Raw genomic sequence first — 25,614 nt, 5'->3', positions numbered from 1 at the left:
GAGAAGGTTGGGGAGGAACATGGGCCAATCCTGGAGTCTGGGGAAGGCTCGGATGAGGGCTCTGTGTCGGAGGCAGAGAGGGGGTACCAGAGCCGTATGCCAGTTATCAGCTGCCTTCAGAGTCAGACATCAGTGAGGCAGACGAACAGCTGGAGCCTGTTCCCAGGGTGCGCATGTGCTGAGTTGCCAGATAAAGGGAACAGCTAAAGAACAGGGGTCGACTTGGGAGTAAGGCCACAGGTGGATGATGAATACTTCCCCCCCCCCCCGGAAATAAAAGAGGAGAAGAAGGGGAGTGGAGTTTGCAGGAGACAATTATTTTGCTTAATTGGTTTGTGACTCTCCGAGACTCCTTGCCAAGATATCACCCTGGCAGCTCTTCAAGCCAGATAAGGTCTGTGACTGTAAATCCTCCCTTGAAAGACTTTGCTGGATGTGAATGAGCAGAATTCACAGTCAATTAATAAAAGGGGTTTTTGTCAGGGCCAAGAGTTTGCTTCATGCTCTCGGTCAGAACAATATATATTCCTTTGCTTTCAGCCAGACTTACTTCCAGGACCATGAAATAAATCATTGGTGCGGATTCCACAGATTGCGTTTCTCCCACAATCTGGATTAATTTAATCAATTCAAGTCTAATCCACTTACTTCCCAGTAGACATTATCTTCAAAGCAGTTTTCATCCGTAGGGTCCCCAAAGAAAGGCAGTTTCAAAATGCCACCTTCGGGAAAGAAAAATCAAATACTAAAATTCACTTACAGTGCATTTAAATTTTAAATTTTCTTTTTTCTTTTCAACTGAGAAAGCACTCTGTACTATGGAACAAATCACAAAAAGGGGGAAAAAATATGTTGGGGAAAACATCCACCAAGATACACACAACAATTCACGAGAAGTGGGGAAAAAATTACTCTTAAGTTTGATGATTGAAATTTGAAAGAGCTGCCCAATGGGGAACATGAAAGAAATACTTCCTATCATCCCAAGAAAACTGCAGGAATTTCCCATGTCAGTCTACAATAGTTGAGCTCAGAGGGAAGATGATTTTACTTTTCTATTTTATTTTTTAATTGAGGCTTAACAAGCCAGAAGATGGCAGCAGGGAGACCTAGAAACTGGGTTGAGTCATAGAAAATTAGAGGTTCATGAATAGGCAGAGATTTCAGCTCTTGATGGCACAAGAAAAACAGCTGTTCTGCATGAGGATTTTTCACTTAGAATAATAGGGTTTGAAGGGACATTGGAGGTCTTCTAGCCCAACCCCTGCTCAAGCAGGAGACTCTACACCAGGAGTCGGCAATCTTAAACACTCAAAGAGCCACAAAGGTTCTAACTGGAAGCCCACCCCCACCCCCGCACGTTTAATTCTGGAGGCAACCGGAACTCCAGTTTCCCACCACAGAGTCTCCTCCTGGCACAGTGTCCTTTTTCTTCTGCCAACTGGAACTCCAGTTCCCCCCCCCCCCCCATAGAGTCTCCTCCTAGCACGGCGTCCTTTTTCTTCGGCCGACTGGAACTCCAGTTCCCCCACCATAGAGTCTCCTCCTAGCACAGCGTCCTTTTGCTTCTGCCGACTGGAACTCCAGTTCCCCCACCATAGAGTCTCCTCCTAGCACAGCGTCCTTTTTCCTCTACCTGTCCTAACTGAAAGCCCTATCAATTGTGGAGCCAACCGGCAACAGGGAGCCCATATGAAAAAAAGGACTAGGGGAGACATGATAGCAGTGTTCTGATATCTCAGGGGTTGCCACAAAGAAGACAGAGTTAAGCTATTCTCCAAAGCACCTGAGGGCAGGACAAGAAGCAATGGGTAGAAACTAATCAAGGAGGAAGCAACTTAGAACTAAGGAGAAACTTCCTGACAGTTAGAACAATTAACCAGTGGAACAACTTGCCTCCAGAAGTTGTGAATTCTCCACCACTGGAAGTTTTTAAGAAGAGGTTGGATAACCATTTGTCTGAAGTGGTGTAGGGTTTCCTGACTAAGCAGTGGGTTGGACTAGAAGACCTCCAAGTCCCTTTCAATCTATATAAAGTAGAATGCCAGATGTTTTTATTCTTGCCCTGCTTTGGGAAACAAGCTGACTCCCTCTTCTTTGGGAGCAGCCCCTCCAATACTGAGATACTGCTGTCATGTCCCCATTCCTTCTACTTACCTACAATAGCTCCTCCTACAAAAGCCATAGCTAGTGATACTGCAATGCCAGCTGCCTGGAACCCCCCTTGGATGCTGGGAGTTCGATCCTGGTATTCTCCAGTGAAGCCAAACATGTTGATGAGCCTGTGAGATGGAAGTGAAGTGGAAAAGAGAGGAAGGTAAGGATTTCCCTCAATATCAAGGACAATTTTTATTCCCAAGTTCTTTCCGGTGGACCAGGGGGTATGGCCAGCTTGACACCTCTCGTCAAGGCTCCATTTTCAGCCGCAACGGCCTCCTGCAGCCCTCTGCCAGTCTCCCTGAACTCCATTTTCACTGCAGGAGGCCGTCATGGCTGTAAACGGAGCTCGGGAGGGCTGCACATGGCCCTCCCAAGCTCCATTTTCACCCAGCAGAGGCACCACAGGCTGATCCTTGGTTGTTTCCAGGGCAGCCCCACGGGTCAGATCTAAGCACCCTGCGGGCCAGATCCCACCCCAGCCCCTGGGCCTGGAGTTTGATACCCCTGCCTTACATAGGTGGCCCAAAGCACCTCACCCTTTCTTTCCGTAGACTCCTTCTGTAGCAGCGGCAGCAGTGACAGCTCCCACGATGCCTCCAATTAAACCTGGCATTCCGTGAAGGTTGTGGATGCCACAAGTGTCCTGGATATGTAGCTTAGCATCTAGGAAAGGCTAGAAGAAAAGGAAGGGAGGACAAAACATGAGCACTACACAGAGGAAACTGCCACGAGGATGTGATGTAATGCATTCCAGTTAGCCTAGCCTATAGAGCCGAGGTGGTGCAGTGGTTAAATGCAGCACTGCAGGCTACTTCAGCTGACTGCAGTTCGGCAGTTCGGCTGTTCAAATCTCACCGGCTCAGGGTTGACTCAGCCTTCCATCCTTCCGAGGTGGGTAAAATGAGGACCCAGATTGTTGTTGGGGGCAATAAGCTGACCCTGTAAACCGCTTAGAGAGGGCTGAAAGCCCTATGAAGCGGTATATAAGTCTAACTGCTATTGCTATTGCTATTGCCTATGCTGACTTTACAGTGGTAGAGACTAACTTGATTCTGCACCTAATAACTGCAGCAAGGCTGTTGGTGGCGCAATACTGGAAGAAGGAAGACTTGCCTACAATCCAAGAATGGACATTGAAAGTCACAAACTTAGCCGAGATGGCTAAAATATCGGCATATCTTAAAGATCACTCAAATAAGAGATATAAACGAGACTGGAAAAAATGGATTGACTATATACAAAATAAATACGGGACCAAGAAATTCCAGTTAGCCTATGCTTAAGATCAGAAATGATTTAAACTGTTAAAAGTTAGTTCAGTAAGAAGAAGCTAAGGTCAATGTAGAATGTCATTAATTTCAGTTAGCCTATGCTTAAGATCAGAAATGATTTAAATTGTTTAAAGTTAGCTCAGCAAGAAGAACCTAAGATCAATGTAGAACGTCATTGATTTCTTTATTTCTTTTTTCTCAATAGATTTTAGACTGTGTTTGTTAAAAATCCATACCGTGTACGGGTTCTGGGAAGTCGGGGGGGGGGGAGGAGGAGGGGGGTTGGGGGGGAGGGGGGAGGGAGGGAGGGGTATACATTAGGCTAGGCAAGAATTTTGTGGTAAACTAGAACTATTTTGACACATAAAAAAATTGTACTCTGATGTCTTGCTGATTGAGGAATGATGAAATGTTTGTTTTAAAAGAAAATAAAACTTTTGAACCAACAAGGATGTGATGTAATGTAATGTAATGTAATGTAATGTAATGTAATGTAATGTAATGTAAAGAAGTAACATTTCCACTTTTTCTGCTGCTTGGTCCTGCTATCAAGGCTCGGGAAAGCTTTGGTGCATTCAGAAATGTTCTTACTGTGAAGTAGACGTATCCAATGGTTGTCACAATGCCACAGATGAAGCCCACGATGAGGGCACCATATGGGGTCAGCATCATTTCAGCAGAGGTTCCTACGGCCACACCGCCCGCCAGGGTGGCATTTTGAATATGGACCTGTGAAGACACAGCGATTTTAAGTCCTGATTTCCTACTTGGATTATATTCCTTAAAAGAGCCAAGGTGGCGCAGTGGTTAAATGCAGCACTGCAGGCTACTGCTAGATCAGCAGTTCAGCGGTTCAAATCTCACCGGCTCAGGGTTGACTCAGCCTTCCATCCTTCCGAGGTGGGTAAAATGAGGACCCAGATTGTCGGGGGCAATATGCTGACTCTCTGTAAACCGCTTAGAGAGGGCTGAAAGCCCTATGAAGCGGTATATAAGTCTACTGCTATTGCTATTGCTATTGCTATTGCTATTGCTCAAGGGTCATTTTCACCTCCTCCTTTGACACAATGCAATAGTCTTTTAAAGTGCAGTCCTACTAATGATTAGCACAATGCCTTTTCTGACCTACTGTGGAGGAGGAAGGAGGAAGGAGGAAGGAGAAGGAAGGAGGGATAAAGAAAGAAAGAAAGAAAGAAAGGGAGGGGGAAAGAAAGAGAAAGAGAAAGAATGAAAGAGAGAAAAAATGGAAGGAAGGAGAAAAAGACAAGAAAGAAAGAAAGAAAGAAAGAAAGAAAGAAAGAAAGAAGAGACAGGAAGGAATGGAGGGAGGGATGAAGGAAAAGAAAGATATATATATATAGAGAGAGAGAGAGAAAGAAAGAAAGAAAGAAAGAAAGAAAGAAAGAGGGAAGAAGGGACAGGAAGGAAGGGAGGGAGAAAAGAAGGAAGGGAAGGAGGGATGAAGGAAAAGAAAGAGAGAAAGAGAGAAAGGAAGGAAGGAAGGGAAAAAAAAGAAAGAGAAAGAAAGAAAAAAGAAAGAAAGAAAGAGGGAAGAAGGGACAGGAAGGAAGGGAGAGAGAATGGAAGGAAGAGAGGGAGGGATGAAGGAAAAGAAAGAGAGAGAGAGAGAGAGAGAGAGAAAGAAAGAAAGAAAGAAAGAAAGAAAGGTTATAAACACACCTGTGGTGGGGGTTCCATGAAACTTTGTACAAGATAACAGAAAGCACATACACCATTTTTAATGATTGATTGATTGGCAGGCAAGCAGGTAGGCAAGTAGACACACAAGCATCCCCCCCCAAACACCCCTGTAGTAAGAAATTCCATGAAACCTTGTGAACGAGAAGAGAAAGGTGTGGCATCTTGCCTGACTTTACTCACCATGCTCAACCTTCCCTTCTTTTGCAAGAGGCTAGAGAAGGCCACAGAAGTGAGGACACAAGCAGCAAGTGAACAGTAAGTGTTGATGGCCGCTCGATGCTGGGCATCCCCATGGTTGGAAACAGCTGAGTTAAAGCTAGGCCAATACATCCACAGAAACAAGGTTCCTGCAATGGTAGTGAAGAAGTAACTGTCAGGCCTGCAGCGGTTCCTTTAAGAATCTTTGGCCTGCCACACTCTCATTGGGGGGGGGGGAATAGCAAGGGGTAGAATGTGTTGTTTTCAAAATAAAAAAAATCCTTTCTAGAAGCTCACGGTTGTTCTTTGTCTCCGCACCTTTGCACCTGACTGGAAGAAGCTGGGTGGAGATGCCAGTGAGGAAGAAGAAGATTGGACCATGTGATGGATTGGTGGGTGTGGGGACAAGATCATGAACTTTAAACTGGGTGGAATCCCAGGAAGTTTTAAAATTGGGATTCCATAGCATGATGCCAACATGTCTGTTTTATTAAATTGGAACTTTAAGGATAACTCTGCCTTGGACTCTGATTTAATTCTGCATGATATTTGGAACGCTGACAGTAGCTTTTTATAAGGGCAGAGCAGGAATTGCAGGCAGCTGACTCTCCTGGATAAAGCATGAGCAATGAACATAAACCCTTGAGAAGCTCTCTAGCCCAGGGGTCACCAACCTTTTGGACCTCAGGGACCACTAAATTCACAATTTTAAATCCTGCAGACCACTAATATGACCTGCCTAATGACTGGCTGGGTGGGCGTGGCTAGGTGGTCATGTGATTGGGTGGGCATGGCCAACTCAATGTCATTTACATTGCGGGGTGCCTTGCAAGCCTCTACTTGCCCCTCCCCTCCTAGATATTCCTTGCCTGCCGGCCAGGCTCCTTAAGGCCCCAGCAGGGAGCAGTTGTTGGAGCTAAGCAGCCACCAAGAGAAAGAGTTGGCAAAACACTTCAGTTCAAATTGGATCTGACCAAGAAGGAGGCTCAGCAGAAGCATCTGACTGAGGACTACAAGCATAGGCTTTCCAAGCAGAGGGAAGACCTGCGGGAGTGCAAGGCCAGGTACAGGCATCTGGAGTCTCAGTGGGCTGAGATGGTCAGCCAGTTCCAGGCCGTGATGCAGTCCCACTGGAAAGAGGCCCTCCGGCTCTGTGCCACCAGTGGTGCTTCCCTCCAGCCTTCGCCAAAGCCCCACACCAGGAGGCTGAAGCAGACCCCAAGTCGGAATTTCTGTCCCCCTCCGACCCACACAGAAAGACCCCAAAGGAGGAGACTCTCTGCAGCAACACAAGCGTTCATTGCACGTATCCAGCCCAGGGGGCGTAGTTTGAGGACCCCTGATTTAGTGCAATATAAAAAAATGCAGATATTTTTTCTGTGGACCACCAAAATTTTCTCACCAGTTGGTCACTGCTGCTTAGCCCAACTAGAGACTGGGCAGGAAAAATAACTTACTAATCAATTAGTAATATTGATCTGTATAACAGCATATTTACTGGTTTCTTGTACAGAAATACTTCTGGGTCTATCAGTATGCATTAAAAAAAAACAACACATCCAAATTAGGACCTGGAAGTTAAAATAGCCAAACCAGAAAACCAAGCTCCCTAATTGAATGAGATGTTTGCAGATCCGTAAACGGGTAGTTTAGAAAGAGCTCATCAAGAAACTTCTACATTCCTGTCCGTGTGATCATAAGGATCAAAAGAGGTTTCAAGATTTCCAAAACAATGACATGCCAAGAGTATCTTTTCCTGCTTTCCGAGATGTGATGGACACGCAGCTGTGTGCACGACGGATTAAAGGCTCAAAGTCCACAATATTTTCCGCTTTAAGTACCTTCACTTAGGCTACCTTAAACAGAAATAAAGATAGAGAAAAGGCCAGGGCATGGGCTTCAAAAATTTCAGCAATGGGTTCTCTGCCCAGTTGTTGGGTGGGCGTAGCCATGTTGGGCGTGGCCTAGTTGGCCTTTTGCACCACGGTGGGAGGAGGGCATTTTCACCTTCCCCAAGCAGCTCTGGAGGCTTTCCTTGAGTCTCCGGAAAGGCAAAAACTGCCTCCCCCAGGCTCCAGAGGCCCTCCGGAGACCGGAAATGGGTCCATTTCCGGCCTTCTGGAACTTTCAGGAGGGCCATTTTCCCTTCTCTGTGAGCCTGAGGGGAGGAGTGAGGTGGGCAGGGCCAGCCAGGGGTGGGATTTGGAGGTTCTCAGAACTGACCATAACATTAGCTACAGGTTCTCCTGAACCTGGGCAAACCCATAGCAGCCCACCTCTGGAAAAGGCCTCTTCATCAGTAGCCTGAGCTCCTTTTTCACTATTCCTATTTGTCTCAGAAAGCAAAGGATCTCCTGTCTAACAGGGAGATGAACCCAGGGGTGGATTGTGGCGGTTTTACTATTGGTTTGCAACCCACACGCAACTTGTGCACTGTGCACGCATGAGCTGTTCAATGTAAATTGTTCTTCGTGCATGCGCAGAACAATTTACAGTGAATTGCACATGAGCAGTCACTAGAAAACAAAATGGCGGCAGCCCAGCGGCAGCAATGGAACCAATTCAGGGGCGTGGCAGGACTGGGTCGCTGCCGGTTCTGCAAAGCAGGCCTGAATTCTACTACCAGTTCAGCCAAACCGGGCCGAACTGGAAGCAACCCACCTCTGGAGGAACAACAACTCACCAATCATGGCAAAAAGATCTGAATGGTAAACAGATTCCTGCTTGTCTTTGGTCTGCTCGAGGTTGGGCCGGTACAAAATGGCAGTCACAGTTAGGCCAAAGTAAGCACCGAACGTATGAATGGTCATGGATCCTCCAGCATCTTTCACCTGCAGTAGCCGATATAAAAGAGATTGAAGCCTACCCAGAAGTAATTGGTTTATTCTACAGAGAATCAGTATATATATATATATATTCTCGTATTTGCGAGACTGCCTACTGCCACATACCTCCCAAGAGCCGACAAGATCCCACAGGGTGGGCCTCCTTAGGACGTCGTCAGCCGGACAGTGTCGGCTGGCGGGGCCTCAGAGGAGAGTCTTCTCTGTGGCTGCTCCGACCCTGTGGAATCAGCTACCCCCAGAGGTCCAGACCTCACCCACCCTCATGGCCTTCAGGAAAGCTGTTAAAACCTGGCTGTTCCGGCAGGCCTGGGGCTGTTGACCTTATTATGTAGGGTCCAGCCCCGATCAGAATGTATGCGTGTTGGGAAATTTTTAATTTTTAATTTATTTTTTATTTTTATTTCGTTTTTCTTTTCTTGTTCTTTGTAAGCTTCCCGGAGTCCTCCGGAATTGGGCAGCCTATAAATCTAATAAATTGAATTGAATTGAATATCACAAATGAAACTCGAGCCCAGTTGCTTCACAAGCTAAATAGAACACGTGTACCTTTGGGCATCCGAAAGTTCTATTTCTGGATGTCCCAAAAGGTTTTTTCCAAAGGGCAACTGGACTTTCTTGGGGTTTTTGCATCTCATTGAAGAATCTCCTTCAGTGAAATTCAGAACTGAAGGAGCTTCTTGGATGAGAAGCAAAATGTTTTCAAGGGGGAAAAAAACCTAAGAAAGCCCAGTTATCTTTTGACAAGCACCTGTGGGGCAACCATGACTCAGATGATTGGGACATGGCCTTCTGGATCTTCAGCCAGACAATATCTCTATAGTATAGTCTTCATTGTCATTGTACAAAATAAATACAACGAAATGGGTTATATTATATAAATATCTCCAATTTAACTTTCCTCTATCTGTACTCAGGAAATATTGCTTTCATTGCTACTCCTACGCAAGAAACTGGAGCCTTGACAAAGAACAAGCTGCAGACTTTTCATTTTGCTTAGTTACACAACCCACAGCATGGACTATGCTAGTATCATAGCTTCTGTTAGCCTTCCTCCCTTCTCCCTCCCTTTACTTTGCTAAGAGAGCTTTTAAGTTGTAAACCAGCAGACCAGGACTATCTTATCTGAAAGATGCCCTGGGAGTCTTTCTGGCTGAACAATGAGATTTTTTAAAAATATATATATATATATTGCAAGCAGAGACAAAAATGAAACATTGGAAAAAAAATATACATGCAATTGCAACTCCCAAGAATGGAGTTGTAACTACTTTGCCCTTCAGAGGATACAACTCTTATCTCTGGGTTTTACAATGGATGGAAGTATAATTCTGGATGTCGTATTTATTCACTCTTCTTGTCCCTTCAGCCTGAAGGAGAATAGAAGATGAACCGTATAAATTTAGCAAACGAGATGCTCCTTTGCTTGCAAAAATAGCAGGTTGAGCTGAAGTCATGGAGATCTCACTGCATTCCACAAGGCTGGTAATATATTATTTTAAGTCTGCTTTTCCATTCAGACCCTCAAGCTACAATCTCATTCAATCCCCTTATCTGATTGTTAATCTGTTCTTCTCAGGGGCTTTTATGTACATTCAATCAAAGTGTGCACTACTTGTGCAACCACATTCCAAAGCCACAAGAGTTGTGTCCTGCATCTTGTGGATAAGAAGCCAACAATGGGCTCTGCTCCCTCCCTAATTTGACTCTCATCTCACTTACCTAGTGGGTACGAGCGGGGACTGTAATATAATAGTCTCCCATAAAGTGCTACTTTGACCAGGAACGTGTTATTACCTCTGGGCCAGAGGTGGGTTCCTACCAGTTCATACCTATTTGGTAGTCCGGTCAAATCTACTGGACCGGTTAGAAGAAGTTCCACCAGTGGACCTGGAAAGCAGGCCACACCTACAGAAGAGGTTCCAAAATTTTTTGAAACCCACCATTGCTAAAGGGTTAGGGGTGCAAGGATCTTGTAACTTGACAGCTTTAAGACTTGCATGCTTCAATGCCAGAGTTCCTGAGCCAACGTGACTGGAGGAGGAATTCTGGGAGCTGAAGTCCACAAGTCTTAAAGCTGTCAGGTTTGAAGACCCCTAGTTTTTTTTCCTAAAGGGTTAGGATCTTGTAACTTGACAGCTTTAAGACCTGTATGCTTTAATGCCAGAGTTTCTGAATAGCTACTTGGACCAACCTAAGTACTAATTCATAATTTCATATCCAGTGACATGGGCGGCAGGCCACTCCCATCCGGTCACATGGGTGACAAGCCACTCCCACAAAGGAGGACACACCCACAGAGTAGGTTCGAACAATTTTTGAAACTCACCACTGCTCTGGGCATTAAGCAAGATACAGTAACTTATTATCTGGTGATAATAAAATATAAGAATAATACAGTCAAAACAAATCCAAGTGAAAGAACACAACAGCTCCATCTGTTCCCTCAAAAATAGAATGTACACAAGATCAAAAAGAACTGGCAGAATGAAATGGGAAGTGTAGCAAATAAAACAACAGCTTTTGATCGGTGGTGGGATTCAAAAATGTTTACTTCCAATTCTGTGGGTGTGGCTTGGTGGGGGTTGTTTGGTGGGCACAGCAGGGGAAGGATACTGCAAAGATCTCTATTCCCTCCCCACTCCAGAGGAAAGTTACTGCAAAATTCACATTCCCTCCAGATCAGCTGGGACTCGGCAGGCAGAAAATAGATAGGGGTGGGGCCAGTCACTGGTGGTATTTACCGGTTCTCCGAGCTACTCAAAATTTTCGTTATCGGTTCTCTGGAACTGGCCAGAACCTGCTGAATACGACCTCTGTTCTCAATGTTTTAGAAGCCTTAAAGAGCGGTCTTCATCCAAGGCAATTGATAAAGTAACATGGTGGGAACCAAGCAAGCTTCTCTTAGAAGAGGAGCCATTACCAAGAAAGTCCTGTCTCTTTTTGTCACCCTTCTTAAAGCTGAAGAAAATCTTAGCAAATACTTTTCTGGCGCATGTCTAGTTGTCAGTTTTTCATTCGACACCTAGGAGGTTTAGCGGGGGGGGGGGGTGTTGAGCAAATGTTCCTAAATTAATCTCCCCAATCTGGAGACCTCTGCAGGCATTTGGACTGCAAAATTCCACCCTGCTTTCTAAATTATGCTGGTGGGAGATTCTGGGAATTGTTAAGCAATGAATTCTAGAGAGCACTTACTTGGGGAAAGATGTGTTACAGCAAGGGTATAAAAATGTAACTACCAGTAGTAAGTCACCTTGACACTTAGGTTCCATTTTTGCAGTCACTGGGGACCATGAGCAGACAGGCTAATATTTAAATTGGGGTTGGAGGTTATTTAGAAAACAGGGAGCAGTCCTGCAGGAATTGAAGGCACCTATTTTGCCCCTTAAATATTATTAATTTCTTTTTCCCTTTAGACCATGGTGTCATCTACTTTTGGAACATATTTCATGGGTGGTGTTAGGATTTTCTTTCTCAATTCTAAGACTATACCTCGAAGGGCACAAAACCTCTGTCAAAGTTTTATCCCTTAGAAAAACTATGTCACGAATCCATTCCAAAAGATTTTCAAGTGACTGCATGCATCAAATGCAAGGCATGCCAAAATTCGAATTTCTGAGCCTCTTCCTCCTGTCAGTGTGTTATGATGAGCTAGAAGATGATCTCTATGGGGCGGGAGGATTGGCTTCACCCATGTCTTGTTCCAAGAATAGTCTGGTATCAGGATGTTTGCTTAAAGAAATGTCTCTTACACCCAGCCCTGCAAAGCTTAGAGCTGAAAGGAGTTTCTGTCAAGTCCCAAGAACCAAGAACAATAGCTGGAGTTACTTCCAAGTAGTTTCCTTTATTGTTCTTCATTGTTCCACTAGACCTATAAGTGAGAATCACTAGGGAGGAGCTGTTTTAAGCCTCTTCCTTCTGACCAAACTGTCCAAGCTTCATTACCTCTTTGCTCTCTGGAATGTTGCCCCTTCCTCCTAGGAATCCAGATTACATTCCACCCCAGTAAGACATACCCTTAAGCTTAAACCAGGGGTTAGCAACCCACAGCTCTGGAGCTGCATGTGGCTCTTTCATCCCTCTGCTGCAGCTCCCTGTCTCCAGTCAGCTCCACAATTGATAGGGCTTTCAGTTAGGACAGGTAGAGGAAAAAGGATGCCGTGCTAGGAGGAGGCTCTATGGTGGAGGAACCGGACTTCTGTTCCAGAATTGAATGGGGAGCTTCCAGTTATGACCTTTGTGGCTCTTTGAGTGTTTAAAGTTGCCAACCCTTGGCTTAAACCACTGTTCTCTTTGTCTTGTGTCTGCACAGAGTTATTCAGGAATGGCAAGCAATAACCAAATACACAAGGCAACTTTGTCACACACACAAAAAAAACAGAAATTAAGACAGGGAAGCATCTCTGAATGTTTGAAACCAAGGTGAAGAGCCTTACATGGAGCAGGTCAAGCAGGATATATTCATTGACGGAGAAGAGGGTCACTTGAAACAGTGTCATAATGAGCAGCTGGACGGGGCTGACTTTGCCCAAAATGGCGCCAAAGGCGATACAAACAGAACCCACGCAGAAATCTGCATTAATCAGGCTGAGAGGAGAAGGAAGAGATGGGGAAGTCAGAGAGAAGGCTACTGAGGCAACACAACAACGAGCATCTTGGAATTGCAGTTGATCACATGAGCCAGCAGTGAGACATGGCTACAAAAATGACACCTGGAGTTTCATGATGCGCCCTTGAAGTCGTGGTTGACCCTTGGGGATGATATAGAGCAGTGTTTCCCAACCTTGGCAACTTGAAGATGTCCGGACTTCAACTCCCAGAATTCCCCAGCCAGCGAATGCTGGCTGGGGAATTCTGGGAGTTGAAGTCCGGACATCTTCAGATTGCCAAGGTTGGGAAACACTGATATAGAGGATGACATTAAGAGCCGTGGTTGCACAGTGGTTAGAGTGCAGCACTGCAGGCTACTTCTGCTGACTGCCGGCTGCCTGCAATTTGGCAGTTCAAATCTCACCAGGCTCAAGGTTGACTCAGCTTTCCATCCTTCCAAGGTGGGTAAAATGAGAGCCAGATTGTTGGGGGTAATAGGCTGACCCCATAAAACTGCTTAGAGAGGGCTGTAGCACTGTAAAGCAATATATAAGTCTTAAGTGCTATTGCTATGTAAAGCACTATGAAGCAGTATATAAATGTAAGCTCTATTATTATGTAAAGCACTATGAAGTGGTAAAGGCTAAGTGCTATTGCTAGCTAACTCTGCCCAACACACGCAGTTCAATCTTGACCGGCTCAAGGTTGACTCAGCCTTCCATCCTTCCAAGGTGGGTAAAATGAGGACCCAGATTGTTGGGGGCAATAGGCTGACTTTGCAAACCACTTATAGAGAGCTGTAAAGCACCATAAAGTGGGATATGTGCCATTGCCATAGGTAGATTTTGTCCATGATGATCTGTCCCTAACCTAGGCTTTTAGGTCATCCAATGAGGCCTCATCAAGAGAAGGTGGATTTCTAAATCTCAGAAGCTCACAATTCTTTTCTTTTTTTTTCTTTTTTGCCGGAAAGTATTCAGGCAAATTGGGAAAGGGTCAGATCAGAGCAATGAGGACTGAAGAACTTGATTTGTGTAGCTTTGAGATGATTGACAAGGAATCTAACAGCACTCTTCCAATTTGTCAAAGAGGGCCACCCAGAAGCTTTGACCTGATAGACCTTTTCCATCATCCAATCTGCAAAATTTACAATAATGGTCTTAGCTTGGTCTACGGCAGCATGAGCTTTCAGGCCCCAACATCCCTTCAGGTACCATCCCTTAGTGCCCATCACTTTTTTCGTCCCATTGACCATCTTCTATTTTTAAAAAAACTGCAAACAGCAATTTTGCATGCTGTAAAGTAGAACATCAGCCTCCAGTATCTTATCCGTTGGCAGGAGACATCTCTGGACTCACAAGGTCTTCTAGGATGTCCTCTAGAGCAGGGTCCTCCAACCTTGGTGCATTCTGGCTGAGGAATTCTGGGAGTTGAAGTCCACAAGTTGTAAAGTTGCCAATGGAGACCCTTGCTCTAGAGAACATCCTGAAAGTCTAGCTCATTATTAATAAGGTAAGAGCCTTGGTGGCGCAGTGGTTAGAGTGCAGTACTGCAGGCTACTTTTGCTGACTGCCGGCTGCCTGCAATTTGGCAGTTCGAATTTCAGCAGGCTCAAGTTTGATTCAGCCTTTCGTCCTTCCAAGGTGGGAAAAATGAGGACCCAGATTGGTGGGGCCATGAGGCTGACCGTGGCACGACAAAACCGCGGTCCACTAAAGCGCGCCCGATTAAAGCGCATACGTGACGTCATCAGCAGCGCGACAAATAAAATTAAAAATAAATTAAATTAAAATTAAAATTAAATTAAAGCAAGCCGATTCACATAAAGGTAAGGGTTAGGTTTAGGGTTAGGGTTAGGTTAAGGGTTAGGGTTAGGTTTAGGGTTACGTTAAGCATTAGGGTTAGGTTTAGGGTTAGGTTAAGGGTTAGCGTTAGGTTTATCGTTAGGTTAAGGGTTAGGTTTAGGTTTAGGTTTAGGTTAAGGGTTAGGTTTAGGGTTAGGTTTAGGGTTAGGTTTGGGGGGGTTAGGGTAAGGTTTTCGCGTTAATTTTGAATTTACCGCTCACAGCGCGATGTTTTCGTCACGCTGTGATGACGTCACGTACGCGCTTTTGTCGAGCGCGCTTTAGTCTACCGCGGTTTTGTGGTGGAACCGAGGCTGACTGCGTAAACTGCTTAGAGAAAAGCAGTATATAAGTCTAAGTGGTACCATAGCAGCCATTTTGTCAATGCACTCAGAATATTCGCTGCAAATTCCACCTGTGCCTTTGGTCCAAATGCCAAGTGTGCCTCAGAACAAATGGAGTGTTTCAGATGCTGTTTTTGGATGTGGATATTTATTTTGGGCTCCATAAATGATAAGAGATTCCATCTAATCTCTCTCCCAGTGCACATCTTTGCATTCCTCAGCCACAAATTTAATCTATCTTCGTTATCGTTTCATGCCCATCTTGTGTTCTGCTACCCAGAAATTCTTTCTTTCCCTGTCCATGCAGGCCAACTTACCTTTCTACTCCAATGAGTATCTTTCCATGCTCAAAGGTGTGGAGCCAGCCCTGCATCAGAAGAGCCCACTGGATCCCAAAGGCAGCGAGGAGAAAATTGAAGCCAACAGCTCCAAAGCCGTAGCGTTGAAGAAAAGTCATGAGGAAGCCAAAGCCCACAAAAATCATCACATGGACATCTTGGAAAGCTGCAATAAAGAAAGAGGCTTCGTTACGTGGACTTTCGCTCACATTCCACACTTACCTGCATGCTTACCAAGCACCTCGCTCAATGCTGGCTATCAGTTTAGCCATGAATGTTCCTCACTTATGCTCTACAACAGTGTTTCTCCACCTTGGCAATTTGAAGACGTCTGGACTTCAACTCCCAGAATTCTCCAGCCAACTGGAGAACTATGGGAGATGAAATCCACACATCTAAAGGAGGTTGAGAAACTCTGGTCTACAATCAGCAGCTTGTGCCAGAACATTACATACAATAAGCATCTTCTTTAGGTTCCATCACAGTGCTGCCTACAATGCAGATGTTCTATAAAGAAGACTTCAAGTATAGTGTGGGAGATAAAGTGGTACAGACAAAGTTCCTTAAAACCTGAAAAACACTGCTTGAGTGCAAAGTAAATTCTTTTCTCTTATTCCCGAAAACCACAATTTATTCTGAATTAATAGGCAATGCTGGTAGACATGATGACTAGAATAAGTTGCAGAGTCAACTTTTGACAGGTGAGGATTCCAGTCAAAGGGTAACACTAGTTGCACGTAGGAGATCTGAGTCCAGTTACTGTCCATTTATTGGTTGATCTTCAAACTATCTTTCATTTTTCTTTCTTTCATTCAATACACCACACAGGAGTGCTGTGAAGAACATCTATTATCAGTGGCCCTTCACTTAATAACCAAGAAAGAAGCCACTCAACTCCATGTTTCAGAATTAAGTGTACTTTTACTGATTATAACCGATGAGAAGCGAAGCAAAGCTGGATCTGAGTAAAAGAGTGCAAAAGCAATAGATATCAATACATGATTCATTCCCCACCCCTTGGTACCCCAGTCCATAGTCCAATCATATATCACCACAACTGTCAGGTGGGAAACATCTTCAAACATCATCAAGTTGGAATGCTGGACAGTTGGCCTTGGCGGGAAACTCCCCTCCTTCCACATGCGCAAACAAATGTTGAGAACAACTCCCAATTAACAGTCCTCCTGCACAGATCATTTCCCCACCCAAATACCATGTCCTCCCTCCCCGTTTCAATGGCAGCCGAAAAGCAAGCAGCAAAACAGAGGCTGACATCAAATAAGTTGCCTTGAATTTAGGAAGATTTATTTATTTAGCATATGGCAAATACATGGACTTACAGTGGTTCACATGTTAATGTCCACTCCACCCAGCCATTGAAGGACAGGGTGGTCTATGTTGAAAAAAAATCTGACATTAGGTCAGTGTAAGCTTTTGATGGACATTTGGACACAATGTAGTGGGTATTTTATTAAGGAGCATCACAGTCACAATGAAGTGTAGAGACAAGACCCCACTTAAACAATGAGACCTGGCAGACACTATGTTGGGTACGGATCCTGTTCAGAGTTGACCAATGCTGGCAAGGAAGATCAAAACCTGGCACCTTTTGTGTAGGGTCATCTCTGTAGCTGCCTGTATCTGGGCATTCAGCAGCCCATTTGGCTTTCCACTGTGTGTTGACGTCAACGTTGTTAGACAGCTGTTGAGTAAGTGCCAGAGAGGGCTTCCTGGATTTAAGCCTGCCAATTGATAGATGAGGAAGATCAGCGTGCACAGGAAGAAGTGGGTTTCTCATAATTTTGTGGTACTCCTTCACTCAGGACCTAGGAGGACTCGTCTCAAAGGATCTAAGCCCCGGAGCCCACTGTAACAGCATTGCAAAAAAGGCATTAAGAGTTGTCAACCTACTCTTGTGAAACTTCTTCTCCGGTAATATTGTACTAGGGTTTACAAAACCTTTACCAGACCAATTCTCAAATACAGCTCATCTGCCTGGAATCCACATTGTATATCAGACATTAACACAATTGAGCGGGTTCAGAGGTACTTCGCGAGAAGAGTCCTCCACTCCTCTGCTCACAATAGAATTCCCTATGCCACCAGAGTTGAAATTTTGGGCTTGGTCAATCTGGAACTGTGCCGCCTGTGGTATGATCTAAGAAAAGTGCACAAAATTGTCTGCTACAATGTCTTATCTGTCAACGACTTCTTCAGCTTCAACCTCAATAATACGCGGGCAAACAATTGATACAAACTCAAGGTAAACCGCTCCAAACTCAATTGCAGAAAATACGACTTCAGCAGCAGAGTGGTCAATGCCTGGAATGGTCTACCTGACTCTGTTGTCACATCCTCTAACACTCACAGCTTCAACCTTAAACTGTCTACTGTGGACCTCACCCCCTTCCTAAGAGGTCCATAAAGGGGGCGTGCATAAGTGCACCAGCGTGCCTACCATCCCTGTTCTACTGTCCCCACTATTTGTATTCATTTCTTTTGTTCATGTCCATGTTTATATTTATACCTGCTATCTTGTACATGTTTGACAAACTAATAAATACAAATACTAAGGTTTCCTGTCTTCGTAGGGCTGTTGGTACAATGTGGCTCAAGACGGGGAGCCAGCAAGTAGGAGTAGATTTTATGCAACCCCTTATGATCCTCATTGTATCATTTAGTCTAGTCTGTCATTTAGGAAGAAGGTAGGCGTTCTGTTCTCACAATAGGTTTAACCAGGCCAAGTATAGTTCTCTAGCAGAATCATTCACACAAAATAACAAAACCAAGTTAATGTCAAACTTACTTATTACTTTTGTGGCTTAGCAGGTTGTGTGAATTCAGCCCCTTTGATTAGTTTATGGTTTAATGCATTGTGGCATCCCACAAAAAGTGTGATTTTGGTAACCAGGAGTACATTTATTGTGTGAACCCAATCAATATTGGCCTAATTTCTAATGAGAAAAAAAATGCTATTGCCAACATTTTTTGGGGTCAAAAACTTCAACATCTAATAGTGAACTACTGGAATTTTCTCTATCTGTATAATAAATAGCAACATTCATCCTATACCCCAGGCAGTGGGGTAGAGAGATATTTTGTCTCCAGAACAAACAACTTTGTAGATCTTTCACCAACTTTGCTGCTCATCATATCCTCAAGATAGGAATCTGCTCTGGTGCTGTAAAATGAAACTTGGCAATTGGTGGTGGTCCAGGAGATGCCGAAGGCAAGGCAGTAAATTGAAGGTGGGTGTTGTGTTTCTTCCCTCACTGGCTTAGGAATCTACCTTTTCCCCCACCTATTCATGAAACCAGAAAACTACATGCATTGCCCCATTCCCCACTAGTAGTTTTGAGAAGTATTTTCACTGCAGGAGGTTAAAAAAACCCACAAAAATAACAGGATAGATTTAGTTCTTTCTGTGTCCTCAGTTTGTTCTGTTCTGGCTTTATTTATTTTTCTAACTGTTCACACACACACACACACACATGTATATATATACATATACATATACATATACATATACAGATACAGATACAGATACAGATACAGATACAGATACAGATACAGATACAGATACAGATACATATACATATACATATACATATACATATACATATACATATACATATACATATACATATACATATACATATACATATACATATACATATATATATATATATATATATATATATATATATATACATACACACACACACACACACACACACACACACACACACACACACACATTCACAATCTGAAAAGAACATTTGGGAGAAATTCATAGAAGAGCAATGCATTTCTGCAGCTTACTATACCTTAGTTATGAAATGGCCAAAGAATGAGTGCGAACATTTTTTTAAAATTTCATTGTACAATCATCCCTCCAGCACTCTGCAACTTTCCTGGCTCCACTTCCTTGCTTTCGATATTATCAGGAAGGACATTTTTCATTCCTCCCATTGTATTTCTTCAGATTGCGAAGCGTGGACACCAGGAAGGTTGCAGAATGAAGACATGTCCCCCCAAAATTAGAGGAGCAGCGGTGGCATATTTCACCAAGTCAGGAAGTTTGTATCAGCAAGGGAAATTTGAACGAATTTTTCAAGCTTCCTTAGATTCACATAGAAAAATAGAGGAAACTTGAGATAGGCAGATGGGAGGCAATAGAATAGAATAGAATAGAATAGAATAGAATAGAATAACAGAGTTGGAAGGTACCTTGGAGGTCTTCTAGTCCAACCCCTTGCCTAGGCACGTAACCTTACAGCACTTCAGACAAATGGTTATCCAACATCTTAAAATCTCGCTTTCTTTTTCTCATTTGGGGGTATCAGAGACATTTGTTTGGATTAAGGATACAGCAAATTTGAGTGAATCATTGGGTATTTAACCTTCCTTCCTTTTTCCTTCCTTCCTTCCTTTCTTCCTTCCTTCCTACCTACCTACCTACCTACCTACCATCTTACCTTTCTACTTACCACCTACCTACCATAGGTAGAAGAGGAAGAATGATTTATTTGGATAAGTAGTCCTACCTTCCTACCTACCTATCTTACCTTCCTACCTACCAGCTACCTATCTACCATAGGTAGAAGAAGAAGATTGACCTATTTGGGTAGACAGTCCTCCCTCCCTCCCTTCCTTCCTGACAGAGCATCCTACTGAACTCCAAAGCTTGCACAGCATTCTGTGTCCTCTGATTTCTCACAGTAAATACATCTTCTTAATTTATTTATTCATTTCAGTTGAATAAATTTTTCATGAATCTACATATAAAAAAGATTCAGACTGAAGCCCCATTGCTGCTCTCTGAAAGAAGAGAGATTGGATAACCATTTGTCTGAAGTGGTGTAGGGGTTCCTGCCTAAGCAGGGGGTTGGACTAGAAGACCTCCAAGGTCCCTTCCAACTCTATTATTCTATTCTATTCTATTCTACTCTACTCTATTCTATTCCTCCAGATTCAGGGCCTTTTCCCACATGCACAAAAGCCTAGCATAAGCATGACTTGGGAATCTGATTCCCCCCCCCCTCCTGCCCTGTCTCCATGATGTTATCTTTCATCTTATCCACAGTCCATGAATGTGACACAGCGTAGGCCACGCTTAGCTGAATCGGGAGAATTTTAAGCTTTTTTTCTGATACTATCAAGGACATTCTTAAGGTGTTTAAAATTGTTTAAACTTCGTCACCCATTCTTTGCAGGGAAGTCGAAGGTGTGGCACTGGCTCAAAAGAGAGGTCATAGAAGAAAAATAGTGCTTCTCCAAAAGGAAACTGGACTTCCTTGGGGTTTCCCCCCCTGGAAAACATTTTGCTTCTCATCCAAGAAGGTTCTTCAGTTCTCAGAGCTGAGAATCTCAGAAGAGAGCTGGAAGGGACCTTGGAGGTCTTCTAGTCCAGCCCGCTGCTCAAGCAGGAGAACCTATACCATTTCAGACAGGTGACTGTCCAGTCTCTTCTTAAAAATCTCCAGTGACGGAGCAACCACGATTTCTGGTGGCAAGCTGTTCCGCTGGCTAATTGTCCTCACTGTTAGGAAGTTTCTCCTCAATTCCAAGCTGCTTCTCTCTTTGATTAATTCCCATCCATTTCCTTGTCCTGCCCTCTGGTGCTTGGGAGAATTATTTCTCCCCCTCTTCTTTGTGGCAGCCCCTCAAATACTGGACCACCGCTATCATGTCACACCTAATTCTTCTTTTTTCTAGACTAGCCAAACTGAAATCCTGCAGCCGTTCTTCATATGGTTTGGTCTTGTGACTGATTTTCACACTTATGACCATTGCGGCATCCCCCCCGCGCGGTCATGTGAACAAAATTTGGGCACTTGGGACGCACTTATGATGGTCGCATTGCCCCGGGGTTATGGGATCTCCTTTTGCGACCTTCTGATAAGGATATCAATGGGGGAGCCAGATTCGCTTAATGACTGCAGTGTTTAACAACTGTGGCAAAGAAAAGGTCATAAAACGGGGCAAAACAACTGAGAGACTAGAGTCTCAGTCTCCCAATTTCCAGATTGGTGCCTTGACCATTACAGAATACTGGCTCCCTCTACCTATTTTGAGACCTCAGAACTTCAGTAGAAGCTTCTTGGGTGAGAAGTGAAATGTTTTCAAGGGGAGGAAACCCCCCCCCCAAGGAATTCCAGTTGCGATTTGAAAAAGCACTTTTGGGACAATCATGACCTGGATGATGGAGAATCTCCATTGATATGATAGGGACCAGAGGTGGGTTCCTACCAGTTCGCACCTATTCGGTAGAATTGGTTCATCAAATCTACCGAACCGGTTGGAAGAGGTTCCACCAGTGGATCCGGAAAGCAGGCCACACCTACAGAAGAGGTTCCAAAAATTTTTGAAACCCACCACTGGTCCTTGGATATGATTATTCTACACTATCATGCTCATATTTATAAAACTCAGTGCCTCTGTGAAAGGTAAGGATGACTACTGCGTTTGTGGTACAATCAGAACATTGCGTGTGTTGAAGTTGTTTTAACGCAAACCAAAGATGCCTTTTAAAAAACAAGCATACATCATATTCTTATGCATGCCAGTGCTGTGTGTGAGGTAATTTAAGGTGGTTCTGACAAGTGTCATCGGCATCTTCATATCCGGTCACATGGGCGGCAAGCCACTCCCATCCAGTCACATGGGTGGCAAGCCACTCCCACAAAGGAGGCCACACCCACAGAATAGGTTCGAACAATTTTTGAAACCCACCACTGATAGGGACGGACAGTGGGGATAACCTATATAGCTTTGTGTTGGAAATAGAAAAGCAAAGAGCATTCCAGCTTAGCAGCAGGAAAAAGGCTAAAGGACCAACTTAAATAAAATAAAAAAAATCAAATTGTAATGCTACAACATTGAGACACCTGGACAAGGTTCATACAAGGGATTGCCTGGAATCTTAATAAAGGCATGTGATTTTCATGTAGTTTTGAAGAATAGAGATAGATCAAAAGATTATCTCTTTAAAAAAGAGGCTTTTTGTTAAGCCTTCCTTTCCACATTTCAGCGTTTCTCAACCTCAGCAACTTTAACATATGTGGACTTCATCCCAGAAACAGACAAATACAGAGATATAAGAGAGGAATTTGGGAGGCAAGTAAAAAAAAGAAAAGCATAGCAATTAAAGTATTAAGTGAGCAAAAGACGATGGGTGGATGATTTTATTGTTTATTGTTGTTTTGATGCTCCTTTCCTTTTTCCTTTCTTTCTTTTAAAACATAGCAATTAAGGTACAAAGTGGGCAAGCGATGGTGTGGATGATTCCTTTTCTTTCGGTTGTTGTTTTGAGTTGCTTTTCCCTCTCTATCTCCCTCTATTCTCCCCTCCACCTTTTTTATTTGAGGCAGATGACATGATTAGAAGTTAGACAGGAAAGAAAGAAAAAGTTTCTTAATAAACAGTGACATAATTAAAAGCTAGAATAAGTGATAGAAATAAGGGGAATATTAACTTGAGAGACCGCCTACTGCCAATTACCTCCACGCGACCAATTAGATCCCATAGATTAGGCCTCCTCCGAGTTCCATCTGCCGGTCAATGCCGACTGGCAACTACGCGGAGGAGAGCCTTCTCGGTGGCAGCTCCGACCCTATGGAACGATCTCCCCGTGGAGATTCGTACCCTCACCACCCTCCAGACTTTCCGCACAGCCCTTAAAATCTGGCTATCCCGTCAGGCTTGAGGCTAAAGACTGTAACCCACCTGAATGGTATGAATGTTGTGCTTTTAACTATGTATTGTTTTTACGTGTTAAATGTTTGTTTTCCCCCCCTCCCTTCGAGTTGTAAGCCGCCCTGAGTCCCCCCAGGGAAAAGGGCGGCATATAAATAAACTTTCATAACTCATAACTCATAATGTATACATTTTTATTTCCTACAATGAAAGCAGTAATGGGGAAAATGGGGAATAAATTGAATAATGATAAACTGCAACCTAATATAAATGTGTTTTGTTATTAGAAATGCATCAGTTGATTGAATGTCATAGTTATATTTCATTTGAGCAGTTTCATTTGTATTTGAATGTATGGTGCCCAGGTGCCACACTATTCATGCATTGATTTTACATTTTTATTAATAACCCCCCCCCCAAAAAAAACTTAAATCATCAATTAAGAGTCCCGTGTGGAAATTCCTTTGAGAAAAGCTGGATTTCAGTTGTGATATGAATATCTTGATTCACTTTTCTATTATTCTCTCCAGACTAACCCTACCTAAGCACCGAAGGGATTTTTCAGATCAGGACTTTAAGGGCTGGCAACCAGAACTTCACTCAGTAAACGAGGGAGAAACTCAAAGCAAAGGCTTATCTCGTACAGATCGTGAAGAAATACATATTGCATGCATACATAAAACAGGAGGAAGTGGCATTAGAGATTTGAAGGAGATGAAACAATCCAAACTGTAAGTGAAACGATCCACTTTTTCATTTCTACATGGAAATGTAGTACTTCTAAGGGTGATAGATTTCTTCTCCCAAACTCTTGGAGGCATCCCCCAAACCTTCAAAACTGCCACTTTTTAACAGGGCAGGAAAGAGAAAAAGGATTCATTTTAAAGATGAGTGGAAATAAATGTTATTCGTTATATCTGATCTGGCTTCAGTGCACAGGCAAGCAAAGTGAAATCAGATTAAAGCCTCTCTTGTGGTTTGCAGCCACTCTGTTTTGGGTCGTGATCCAGGATGCCATCCAAGGCAGCCCAGGGGAAGTTGTGCAGCCCAAATCAAACAAAGAAACTCCCTGCAAAAAGTCATGAAGTCCATGGCTGATTATATAAAGCCAATAAGCCTAGACTCAGGCAGACTAGGCTACTGTATATTACGGCATTAAATCAGGAGTTCTGAGCAGCCTTGTGGCTTTTCTGTCATTCAGAACTCTGCAAAGTGCAACAGAAAAAGTGTGGCAAAGAAATCCAAGGCTGGCTTGTTGCCTGGTATAATTATACTCACAGGGGTACCTGAAGTAGAATTCATTCTGAATATCAGAGATGTTCTTCTGCTGTTTTTCCTCCTCCCAGCCAGCCACGTCCGCCTCCGGGTTGAAGCGCACGAAAATCCCAAAAAGGACGATCATGGCCACCTCCCAGAGGAGGCAAACCAAGGGTAAGCGCCAGCGCATGTCGGTGTTCCTCGCCATCGTGCTCAGGCACACCATGAGATTGACTCCCTCGCTCCTTTGTTCAGGGAAGACGGCAGGAAAGAGAAGTTTGCAAAGTAACTCCACCATCCAACCTGTTCATTCATTTTATGTAATCTGGAGAGAAGTGGGTGTGGCTCTGAGGCTGCCGGTCATCACAGCCACCCGGGAAGGGCATCTGCCTCTTCACTCTCTCTCCTTCTAGTTCAAAGAGAATAAGTCCAGCCAGCATCCTGGCTTTTCTTAAGAATGGATTCCACACATCAGTTTGACATCACAGATGAATGGATTCTGTGTCCAGCATGACAAGCTTTCCCTGCCTTGTCGCATTCCAAGTGGAGGTGGAGGGAGATAAGCCAAGGAAGTATCTAAGAAAGACAAGGCCAAGCCATTGGGGGATGATCCTGGGGGGCAGATGTACGTGAATCTATGGGGCTGACCCAGGGGTGGGTTTCTGCCAGTCTAACCTCTTCTATGGAAGAGGTTCCACAAATCTACAGTGCTGTTTAGAACCGGTTCCAGCTCCCTCCCCCTGCCCGTCCGCACATCATCAAGATGAAGAGCGAGAGGAGGAATTCTGGGAGTTGAAGTCCACAAGTCTTAAAGCTGTCAAATTTGAACACCCCTGGGGTTTTTTTTCTAAAGGGTTAGGGCTGCAAGGGTCTTGTAATTTGAGAGCTTTAAGACAGCTTTAAGACAGCTTTAAGACTTGCGTGCTCAGTTTCTGAGCCAACATTTTGGTTGCTAAGCAAGAGCGTTGTTAAGTGAGTTTCACCACATTTTACAAGTTGGCCACGCCCACCCAGTCACATGACTGTCTAATCACTCCCACCCAGTCACATGGCCAGCAAGCCACTCCCACAAAGCAGGCCACACCTACAGAAGAGGTTCTAAAAAAATTTGAAACCCACAACACACACACACACACACACACACACATTGCAAGCTGTTTGAAGTCAAAGCAGTTCCAGAAATACAACTTCCCTTTTTAAAACCTCATATTTTTGTTTGTGTCTGGGTGAGAAACTAGGTTCCTTGTGAAGGTCCAATTAAATTGATTTATTGCTAAAAGCTTATGCATCTTCTCAACTAGTGGTTAGCACCTGCTCGAATACACTCAGCATTGACAAAATCGCCATCGGTCAACTGCAGAAAGCAGACT

The 25,614-nt window shown here is 44.0% G+C and overlaps 1 protein-coding gene across 1 annotated transcript in view; it reads right to left on the bottom strand.

Moving 5' to 3' along the window:
• Positions 1-24,628, bottom strand: part of RHCG (Rh family C glycoprotein) — a 30,061-nt gene extending 5,433 nt beyond the window's left edge. Inside the window, exons 1-9 of the mRNA XM_087704288.1 lie at positions 24,266-24,628; positions 15,269-15,455; positions 12,610-12,760; positions 8,014-8,161; positions 5,313-5,479; positions 4,023-4,160; positions 2,697-2,833; positions 2,158-2,282; positions 649-722 (exon numbers count right to left, since the gene is read on the bottom strand). Coding sequence (XP_087560414.1) covers positions 649-722; positions 2,158-2,282; positions 2,697-2,833; positions 4,023-4,160; positions 5,313-5,479; positions 8,014-8,161; positions 12,610-12,760; positions 15,269-15,455; positions 24,266-24,542 — 1,404 coding nt within the window. The 5' untranslated portion in view covers positions 24,543-24,628. The remainder of the gene's footprint in view (positions 1-648; positions 723-2,157; positions 2,283-2,696; positions 2,834-4,022; positions 4,161-5,312; positions 5,480-8,013; positions 8,162-12,609; positions 12,761-15,268; positions 15,456-24,265) is intronic.
• Positions 24,629-25,614: the final 986 nt, after the last annotated feature.

This window comes from Thamnophis sirtalis, unplaced genomic scaffold (genome assembly GCF_051295495.1).
Source record: "Thamnophis sirtalis isolate CommonGarterSnake01/CBP01778 unplaced genomic scaffold, rThaSir2_p1.2 scaffold_2, whole genome shotgun sequence".
Taxonomy (NCBI): Eukaryota; Metazoa; Chordata; class Lepidosauria; order Squamata; family Natricidae; genus Thamnophis; species Thamnophis sirtalis.
The sequence above is the reverse complement of the archived record's forward strand: the minus strand, read 5'-3'. Positions and strand labels throughout refer to the sequence as shown.